General features: G+C 30.4%; 1 protein-coding gene across 1 annotated transcript; it reads left to right on the plus strand.

The window, feature by feature from the left end:
* The first annotated feature begins 2857 nt into the window (after window positions 1-2857).
* Window positions 2858-7577, plus strand: LOC106775805 (importin subunit beta-1). Its single transcript, XM_014663006.2, has 3 exons — window positions 2858-2969; window positions 3679-6102; window positions 6187-7577. The coding sequence occupies exons 2-3, from the start codon at window positions 3686-3688 to the stop codon at window positions 6383-6385; spliced, it is 2616 nt and encodes an 871-aa protein (XP_014518492.1). The 5' UTR covers window positions 2858-2969; window positions 3679-3685; the 3' UTR covers window positions 6386-7577.
* Window positions 7578-11833: the final 4256 nt, after the last annotated feature.

Consider the following 11833-nt stretch of genomic DNA (forward strand, 5'->3'; position numbering starts at 1 on the left):
CATACATATAGGGTCCTTTATTTATAATAGAAGAAACATGAACTAAACACAAAATACAACTAAGATATAATAACAAACTAAATAAATATAAAAGATAAAGATAAGATAAACATAATATATCTAGCACTCCCCTAAAGTTTGTGCATACAAATTGTATGTACCAAGTTTGCTACTAATATAATTAATAGACTTAGTGAAAATATAAGCTTCTGCACTCAAGTGACACCAAATTATTAATGATTTGCGGTTTTTTCATAAGAGACAAAGTACCAACCCAAAATACTCCCTCTAAGCAACAAATATGGGAGGTTGCTCCATTTAAATCTCTTCTTACAAATTGTCGTTGAGGAATGCATTGTTGACATCTAGTGGATAAAGCGGTCATTGTTGAAGAATCAGCACGACTATAAATAAACCAATAAAGTACATCTTTGCCGCGAGAGATAAAGCAAATATAGACGGTTCAAATGCAATGGTGACAAAAAGGAAGTCAGAAGAGACATTAGCGAAAGAAGTCATTGATGAACAAGAGAGAGAAACCTTAAAAATCCAAGATTCTTCAATCAATGCACCTGAAAAAGGAAAAAGAGCAACCTCGATGCTCTAAATAGTTGTCTAAGAGGAGACAGGACGTGCTACCACACATGATGAATTTGAAAGAGGAAAAAGAGTGACCTCGACGCTCTAAATTGCTAAGAGATGTGTCACCATGCACGACAAAAAAGGGAGCAGATCCACAACTTCAAAAGGCGTTAAGAACACGTAAGAACTTCGATGAAGGCGTTTGATGGCATGATGGTTGTCTGACTGAGACAACCAAAACCGTATGATCATTGGTCGAAATTAGAACTTCGATAGTGACAACAATAAACAACGATAGTAGATGACAGTACGACAGCGTCGTCAACAACAGGTGTAGTAGGAGGGACAACAATTTTTTTCTCAAAAGAATTTTGTCTTTGATACCATGTTAAATATAGTGAAAACTATGTATTAGATTAATCTCCCATTATGTTGAATATATATATATATATATATATATATATATATATATATATATATATATATATATATATATATATATATATATATAATCCTCTATTTATAATAAAAAAAATAACTAAGCCTAAAATACAAATAAAAAATAATAAAAAACTAAATAAAGATAAAATAAAGATAACATATCACAAAGCTTTACACTTTTTGTTTATTATTGAACAAAGCAAACATGTAAATTATTTAACAAATATTATTTACTAGTAAAAAGTCGTATGTCCACTTTTTTATGGTAGAAAAATAATTTTGAAATTATAATTATAAAGTAAATATAAATATTTTTTACAATTATTATATAGATTTCATTTATCTTGAAATGATTTTTATTTATTTAACATAAAAATGTTAAATTTTAAAAATTATAAATAGAAAAATGATTAAATTAAAAAAAAAACCATCATTTGAAGGGTAAATTTGGAAAAACATGTGGACACTAAAAAAATATTTCTTCATTTAATATTTTTTTACTCTGTACTTATTTGCAATGAAACCAATTCACAAACATTTTATTTTGTCCTCTAAAAATGATTATTATTATTTTAAAATTGGTTGTAATCCATTCTTTTGAATAACTTTGGATGTTTTTATATATTCGATTGAATTTGAACATCCTAAATGGCATTATAGTATGTAAGCACTTATTACGTCTTGTTAATCTTAATGGTCGGCAACGAATTTAGTGATTTTTTTTTTCAGAAAAAGTTGTGGTAACCTAGTAAATTTTTATGGGTTGAATAATCAATTTTAATTTTTGAAAAAATAAATAAATCAATTAAAAATTAAATAAAGTTGACTAAAGTTACTGACTTTTTATCATATAAAAATCACTTAATTCGTTATTTAAGTATCCAAACTTCTAACAAATACATAATCATGTTGGAAAGTCATATCACTAAGTAAAAAGAATTTGGAAATTAGTTTTAATAGTAATAATTGTTTCGTGTTGATAACTAGACACATTAATATATTCATTTGTGTCTTTAGAAAATTGTTTCTTCCAATTTGTGACTTGTGATTATGAAAAAAAAAATGTTGTAAAGGAATGAACTAAATAAAACATATAAATAACGACTTAATCAAATGGTATATGAAAATTACGTACTAAATAAAAATAAATAATAATAATAATATATTCCTCATTAGATAGTTATAGATGAATAATTATTGGCAAAAGTTTAGTTTTCTTCAACTCGTATGACTTAAAACAAAAGTTTCTTAAAATGGCTTAAATATAAATAATTTATTTTTTATCCTTAATATTAGAGTTACTAATATATATATATATATATATATATATATATATATATATATATATATATATTAAAATAGGAAAAGTAAAAACAGAAGAATGAAATGGAGGCCGTTGATAAGAGTCTAAGAAGGTCAAGAAATTCATGGAAGATGAACAATAGACGTTGATATGATTGACTTATTCTCTCTTAAATAATTGAAATTGTTATGCAAAAGCAAATTAGTTTCCTTCAATTATGGATGACACCAAAAACAAAAAAACAATAATTTTATTCAATTCAAACGCGGGCCCGTCGCCCGGGCAAAAGACACCGCCTTTACGCTGTACACAGCACACGCTATCACTAATCCATTAATTATTCTCTAAATCAGATTAACACTAATAACTCTTACTTAACAAATATTAATTACTTCAAAATCCAAAAATAATAAACCTTATATTTATTGCTAAAGAAATATAATTAGAGCGATTATTGTTAGCGCGTGCTTTTACAATTATATAATTTTTTTTTATATTTTTATTTCTAATATTTCGAATCCTATTGCCCTTGGCTGTTGCAGTTGCTTCTTCATCTTCCTCTTGTTATTCACTCTATTCTCCGACTCTCTCACTCACTCTCTCTTCTTCGCTTCGATTCTTCAGATCTCTTTGCCGATTCCAGGTGATTTTATTTATCCGATCTCCTTTCTCTTCTTTCCTTTTTCTTTCTATTTACCTATCCGATTCGCCTTTTTTTTTATTATGCGTTTTAGGTTTTCGTTTTCTCTTGTTTTAATCTTGTTTGAGTGCTTTGATTTGATGGTTGTGTTACTTTTTTGAATTGCGATTGATATGAATTATTGTTCTTGTTGACTCGGTATCGATCTGTGGTTGAGTGATTCTGTGGCTTCTCACTCGGATAATTGGATGCGATTAGGCGCGAGCGGTTGCCAAAGTCAACTGTTCTTGTTGCCACGAAAACTGTATTCCGTATGCACTTGTTTGCGGATTTAATTGGTTTTTGTTTTCTAATTATCATAATAGAGACCGGAAAACGCATCTAAATTAGGTGTATCATTTCGATTAGTCTGATTATATATAGGGCATGTACTTTTGAGGTATTGAATTTAAATGTGTTTGTCCAGTTCTTTTGTGTGCTTTGTTCTAGAGTCACGGGAATTTATAAAAGTTATTTTCTTGCTTGATATCATAATATTTCTATTTTTGAATTCTTAATGTGCTGGTAATTTAGGTGATTATGGATCTGGGGTTGGGATAGTTTTATTTATTAATAGAGATTTGCTTCTTCAATTAAATCCCCCCTCCCATATTTTTCTTTGAATTTTCACTCGTGATTGAACAATCGGGAGCTGATTGTTTTGTGCTATTAGGTAGAGCATGGCAATGGAAGTTACTCAAGTACTTTTGAATGCTCAATCAATTGATGGGAATGTCCGGAAGCATGCCGAGGACACTCTGCGACAATTTCAGGAGCAAAACCTTCCTGGATTCTTGGTCTCTCTGTCTGGAGAATTAGCAAGTGAAGATAAACCGGTTGATAGCCGAAAGTTGGCAGGTTTAATACTGAAAAATGCTTTGGATGCCAAGGATGAAAGCAGAAAGCAGGAATTGGTTCAAAGATGGTTGTCTCTGGACCCTGTGGCGAAAGCTCAAGTTAAGTCATGCTTGCTGCAAACACTCTCTTCTCTTGCCCTTGAAGCTCGATCTACAGCAACTCAAGTAATTGCTAAAGTTGCTGGAATTGAGCTTCCTCAGAAACAGTGGCCTGAGCTGATCGGGTCACTTCTATCAAATATTCATCAAGTACCTACTCATGTAAAGCAGGCAACTTTGGAGACTCTAGGGTATTTGTGTGAGGAAGTATCTCCTCAGGTTGTTGATCAGGAACAAGTAAATAAAATACTTACTGCTGTAGTTCAAGGTATGAATGCATCTGAAGGGAATAATGATGTTAGGCTTGCTGCCACAATTGCGTTATACAATGCTCTTGGGTTTGCTCAGGCTAATTTTACCAATGATATGGAGCGTGATTATATAATGAGAGTTGTTTGTGAAACAACTATGTCCCCAGAAGTGAAAATACGTCAAGCAGCCTTTGAATGTTTGGTCTCTATTGCTGCCATGTATTATGAGAAACTAGCTCCTTACATCCAGGATATATATAACATCACGGCAAAGGCTGTTAGGGGTGATGAGGAGCCTGTTGCTCTTCAAGCCATAGAATTTTGGAGTACAATTTGTGATGAGGAGACTGATATCTTGGAAGAATATATAGGTGATTCCAATGGAGACTCTGAAATACCTTGTTTTTATTTTATAAAACAAGCCCTTCCTGCACTTATCCCTCTGCTGCTGGAAACATTACTCAAACAAGAAGAAGATCAGGATCTGGACGAAGGTGCATGGAATATTGCAATGGCAGGTGGTACATGCCTTGGTTTAGTTGCTCGTACTGTTGGGGATGATATTGTGCCACTGGTAATGCCCTTCATTGAGGAGAATATAACCAAACCAGATTGGAGACAAAGGGAGGCAGCCTCTTACGCTTTTGGATCTATCTTGGAGGGGCCTTCCCCTGACAAATTAGCTCCTCTTGTTAACCATGCATTACCATTTATGCTCAGTGCTTTAGTGAAGGACCCAAACAACCATGTGAAAGACACCACTGCTTGGACATTGGGACGAATGTTTGAATTTCTTCACAGTTCAATTGTTGGTACACCAATTATTAATGAGGGAAATTGCCAACAGATTATTACTGTTCTCCTTCAGAGCATGAAGGACGTTCCCAATGTTGCTGAGAAGGCCTGTGGTGCTTTGTATTTTCTTGCCCAGGGTTATGAGGATGTGGGACCAACATCTCCTATAACTCCCTTTTTTCAGGATATTGTTCAATCCCTTCTGACTGTTACTCGCAGAGAGGATGCTACAGAATCGCGGTTGAGAACTTCAGCGTATGAAACACTGAATGAAGTGGTTAGGTGTTCCACAGATGAAACAGCTCCTTTGGTGTTACAACTAGTTTCTGTCATCATGATGGAGCTGCACAAATGTCTTGAAGCACAAAATCTTTCTTCTGATGAACGGGAAAAGCGTAGTGAATTGATAGGCCTTCTCTGTGGGTGCATGCAAGTAATTATTCAGAAGCTAGGGTCTTCAGAAGGTACCAAATATGTCTTCTTGCAGTGTTCTGATCAGATAATGGGACTATTTTTCAGGGTCTTTTCTTTTAGAAATGCCACTGCGCACGAGGAAGCAATGCTAGCCATTGGAGCCCTTGCCTATGCGATAGGCCCTGATTTTGCGAAATACATGCCAGAATTTTACAAGTTTCTTGACATGGACCTTCAGAACTTTGAGGAGTACCAAGTTTGCGCTGTCACTGTTGGTGTGGTAGGGGACATATGCAGAGCATTGGAGGATAAAATACTGCCTTATTGTGATGGGATTATGACACAACTTCTCAAAAATTTGTCGAGTGATAATTTACACCGTTCTGTGAAGCCCCCCCTGTTTTCATGCATTGGTGATATAGCACTTGCAATAGGAGATAACTTTAATAAATACTTAATGTATGCAATGAACACATTACAACTCGCTGCAGAGATGTATGCCCACACATCAGGTTTTGATGATGAAATGACAGAATACATTAATTCTTTGAGAAATGGGATATTAGAGGCATATTCTGGGATATTTCAAGGGTTTAAAAATTCATCAAAATCCCAGCTTTTGATTCCTTATGCGCCTCACATCCTCCAGTTTTTGGATAGCATATACATGGAAAAAGACATGTAAGAAAGGAAAAAATTTCTTTTTTTTTCTTCTTTGATGTGTGTTCATTACTTTTAGTGACTTCATTGCCTCTTTGAATGCAGGGACGAAGTAGTTATGAAAACAGCAATTGGGGTCCTTGGAGATCTAGCTGATACCCTGGGAAGCAATGCTGGTTCTTTAATACAGCAGTCTTTGTCAAGCAGAGACTTTTTGAATGAATGTTTGACCTCAGAAGATCATTTGATTAAGGAATCTGCTGAGTGGGCCAAGTTGGCTATCACTCGAGCTATATCTGTTTGAGGTTCATCGGGATTAGCATATCCATTGTCATAAACTATCTGCATGCATTTGGGTGTCTGAGGTGGGTCTTGGGATTGCATGTGTCAATTTGTCTCCATGGTCAGACAACGTGAAGGTTATCAGTCTGAAGGTCTTCTTGTTGTCACTAACTCTTGCATCATCACCAATGCATCACTGACTTTTGCATGAGCACCATTAAGTCCAGGTCCAGGTCTGTCAAGAGGAAGAAGGTAGCGATGAGTTTGCAAATGTGGGTGTAGGTCTTCATGAAACAAGTAATTGATTGAATGGCTACGGGGAGGCAACTGATTCCTGATTCAGAAACTAAGTTACTCTTAGTTGGAATTGGATGATGAGTTTGGAGTTTGATGCTATGAGAAGATAAACCCATTCGAGCTTGAAAACGGTTTTTCCCTCAACTGATCATGCTTTATTGGAATAGTTGAATTGGCTGGGTTGAACTGGTTTTCATCAACACCACCCAAAGTACTTTATTTCAAGTGAATCTCTTCCTTTTTTTTTTTTTTTTTTTTACTTTTAACCTGCATCTTAAACCATTTGTTTTTCATCATCCTATTGTGTATAATTGTCCCTAGGCTGTTGGCCATCCATATAATTTTTTTTTTCCACATATTACTTTTCCAGGCTGGGGATCGATTGTTATTGATGACCCAGGATGGGAGATTACATCTTTCTAGCATTTTGCATTTTTCATTTTTTTTACTTGTCAGTTGGTTTCTTAGGGCAAAAATCATCATGCATTCATGAAATCATCAACCTTTAATTCCTTTGTTTTAAAATGCATATGTACATCATATATTGGCTATTCCTGTGGATACAAAAAAGAAACTCGCCGTATATTGTGATGATACCAAAAGAACTAGTGTGGTGGATTGTTGTTGCACTTGTTGGAAGGAGTCGTCTGGGTGTAGCCTGTATTCGTGTTATCTTTCTCTTGTCTAAGTAAAAAGTTTGTGAATTTTGGCGACTTTGATAATTTTGCCATGTTCCTGCATATCTCATTATGGTTTTTGGTGATGTGAATCTTTTTGTTACCAAGATAAAATTGTAAAATGTCTCGCCAGTTTCGTAGGCAGTTTTCAAACTCCATATTTGGAGATCACCCAATTTTGGGTAGACGACATGATATCCTGAATGATCACTCTTAAACCAATGTATTTTCGTTCTTATCTATTTGTTTGTATAATGCCTTAGTAACTGGGATGTGGAATCTGACAATGAAATAACTATAAACCTTAAATATAGTTTGCAAAAGAAAAACTTTCGAGTCATTGAAATCATCATAATTGTTAGAGTAGACTATTAGTAATTGCAGAGATTATTAACTAATGTTGTTGTTGATTGGTGAGTTCCGATAAGGACAATAATTAAGAATACAAAAATACGACTTCATTGTCGATATTGTTACTGCTACGACTTCATTGTCGATATTGTTACTGCTAGTTATTTTTTCCTTTCACTGCTACAACTTTATGTTCATTTTTCATCTTTTATTTTTATTTTTTTTACGTCCAATTATACATCTTAAGTGTCCATTTTCTTTTATAATAATTATTATTTATCGAGTAAACTTGTGCCTTTTTGTTTTTAAAGAAAACGTTTGTCTTGCTTGATGAGATAGAAGAAAGGAGTGAACTAAAATTCTTAAAATGGAAGTCAAGGACATTTACGACTAGGTATTATTGTATTCAATATTCGAATATTAATTTAAAGTTTATCAACTGAGTTGTGCTTGTCAGTTATTAGACTGATGATATTGTAGTCAGGGTTTTTTTTTTCATTATATTCGTTCTTAATTTTAAAATAAACACTTGTCTTCTTTGTTGTTAATAAAATGATATTTGAATTCCTTAATTTACTTATGTTCACTCTTAATTTAATTGCTGTGTATAAAATAAAAAAAAAATTAATTCTTTTGTATAAAATAAAAAAATTAATTCTTTACCCTACATTTTAAATTAAAATATCTCTTTCAAGTGTATAATTCTTTTGTATGTTTATAAAGACAACACATATTTGGGTGTCAATATTTTTTTATATTATTAATACTTCAATTTTAATATTTTAAAACTATAATGTAGAAAACTCACAATTTTATTCAGTCAATATTTAACTTTAAATAAAAGCAATGCGTGCGTTACTTTATTAAAACATAAAAAAAGTGAGTTATTCTTTTAAGAAGGTGAATATTATTTAACAATATCTAAAAAGAGATAAATGTAATTTTTCTTTTACTTTAACATAAACTAGTAAAAGAATCATATTATGTCTTGTAAGGTACAAAATTATAAAAATGGTTACCCATATAAAATTGTCATATATGATTTCTAATGTATTTAAACAGAGTTTAAAAATTAAAACCATCCGGTTCCCCCTCCCCCAATAAAAAAAAAATTATAATTTATGTTCTTTTTCTTTCAGAATATTTATTACTTGTGAGAGAATAAGTAAGAACAATATGTTTGTTCCCTCCAAAGAATTTGAGTATTTGAAGGTGAGAGATGAAATTCTATCTCATATAAGTTATTTGAGGAGATGAAGAGTGTAATCATCAAATGGTCTTTAGTTTTTTTCTAAAATTTATAATTCTTTATCAATGATAACTAATAATCATAATAACAAAATAATATAATAATAATATTAATAATGAAACAAAAAAATATTTAAAAATAATATTAATAGAGAAAGTAATTAAACATCTAAATAAAATACTAATAAAAGTTATAATTACAAAAGTAATTAATAATAAAAGTGTTAATTTTTTATAATTTAATATTTAATTAAAATTATTTTTATCCAATCACGTATTATTCTAAATTAATTATACCTATTAATATTTTTTATAAAAAATCATCAAAGTTTTATTTAAATTAATTTTCACTAATTACATTTCATGTTTTATTTATGTTAACCATGAGGGCAAATATTTTATCTTACCACTATTAAAATATATTTTTATTTAGTGCATCCATCAAACAATCACAAGATTTTTTAAAATTTAACCTTTCAAATATTTTTATTTTTATTTTTACTTTCAAATATCTTGAAAAAGGAACAACACCATTTTATCTATTATCTTCCTCAAACTCGTCAACTTGGTCTTCCTGAAATCATCTCCCTTATAATTGATCTTTACCTAATTTCGGTGACTAATTATATGTGGATGAGCCTATATTTGATATCAATTAAAAATTAGTTTATTTATCATAGTTTTAAATAATCAAAATTACTTTGACTTCATCAAAAGTTGTTTTTTTATTGTATTTGAGAGAGAATGAAATAAGATAAATGTTCTTGAGTGTATATTATGTAAAAACTTTCAAGGATGTTTTAAACACTTCCAACATTCGGGTTACTTGTCCTCCTCTTGAGTATCAGTCCTCTTTTTGTGTATTGGTTCCCCTTAAACTGATAAGGGTTGTGTTTACAGAAGGATGTCCAAGTTAGCCTAGTGCATCAACAAACAATAAATACAGTAATTAATGAATGTAATTAACTTGCTTTGTAAGATGCACTATTTATACTTATTAGCTTTTGAATTATCATAGTTAATAATGAACTATTGTCATCAAGTGTTTTGTGTAATATTGTGTCAATTGAATATATCAATTTAATAATCTCATATGTATTTAGTTATTGACGAATCCTATGACTAATAAATATTCAATAGTACTCAATTCACTAAACTAAAGATAAGAACAAAATTTTTTTGACACAAAATAACCATTTGACACTCCACTGTAGAAATAAAATAGTTAAAAAAAAATATTTTATATTTGTAAAAGGAAAAAGAAAATAATTGTAGTTAATAGTAATGCCAAATGAGTATAAACTATTTTTTCACATCAAAATGTCATTATCCTACCGATAAAATACGATGATGATGATAAGAATTAAAAAAAATTTGATAATAAGTGAGACATACTGCATTACTTTTTGTTCCTTGTACTTACTTTTCTCATTTTAGTTTATTTATTATTCTTAAATTAATCAAATTATATTGTTTTGAAGTTATTTTTCTATTTTTACTATTAAACAATCAACACTTCAATTTTATTTTATTTTCAATTTATTTATCCTCTATTTTATTTTTATTTTCTATTTTCTATTTCACACATATCATTAAGTAATTTGAATAAAGGCAAGCTGGCATTGGGCAAAATTTTTTACCATTATAAATCCAACTATACGTGGCGTAATTCAGATTTCATATCTTTCTTAGGTAAAAATTTCATAAATTAATTAATTTATAAAAATTATATATAATTTTTGTTAAATATAATTTTTAATTCATGTATAGTTTAATTTTAATTTATACAAAGATCTTTTATTTTCTATTTTGATACATTTAAAGATCTCATATTACTTAATAGTTGAATTAAATAAAGTTTATATGTTCTTTTCTTTTAAATTATTAAAAATATATTTTAGAGACAAAGTAATAAAACATTAAATTTCAAAACTAATTGAGCTTCTTAAAGATTTTTTTTAAAAAAAAAAAAAACACGGCTGAACCTAATAATATTGTCTTAATTTGTATAGTAACAATGAAAGAGAAAAAAATAGTTGATAGTCATTATTACATCGCATCTATCTTCTTCATAGAGGAATGGAATGGGATGGAATGAATGGTTTCATTGTTTTTCTTAATTAATATAGACAGTTGTAAGGCATGGCGACACAAACCACATACAATATATTTCCATCTATCTCCTATTTAATAATAGTAATAAATTATTATTATTTTACAAAAACCTTATCTATCTATCTATCTATCTATCTATCTATCTCTCTCTATATATATATAGTTTTGTATCCCTTTTTAAAAATGATGTTATTTGATCCTAGGTTACTAATTTTGTTGTTAGTAAATCTCTTCCGTTAAGTAGGTATTTAATCAATCTAAAAACTTCCTCTACACCTTTATTTTCTTGTTCCAAATCTTCATTATTTGTTTACTTTATTTTTTTTAAGTTTAATCATCGGTGATTTTTTTCAATTAGGTCCCTCATTTTTTCTTTTTCTCAATTGGGTCTCTATTTTTGAAAAATTGAAGCAATTAGGTCACTGTCGTTAGTTTCGTACTAACACCGTTAAAAAGGGTGACACGTGTCAGCTCGTGATATTTTTGAATTTTTTAAATATATTTTTAATTATTTTTATTTTTATTTTTAATTTTTTGATTTATTTTTAAAAAAATTGCCACATATCAAGTTGACATTGAGCCACGTGGCAATGACAATGTGAGGTGACACTGATAGTGCCACATGTCACTATCATATCACGTGTCATTAGATTTGTCTCAATTTGGTCCCTATATTTTTAATTTGTCTCAATTTGGTCCCTGTATTATTATTTTGTCTTAATTTAGTCCTGTTTTTTAAAAAACTAATCAATTTTGTTTCTCTCCAAGTTCAAACAAAATTT

Source organism: Vigna radiata, chromosome 10 (genome assembly GCF_000741045.1).
Source record: "Vigna radiata var. radiata cultivar VC1973A chromosome 10, Vradiata_ver6, whole genome shotgun sequence".
Taxonomy (NCBI): Eukaryota; Viridiplantae; Streptophyta; class Magnoliopsida; order Fabales; family Fabaceae; genus Vigna; species Vigna radiata.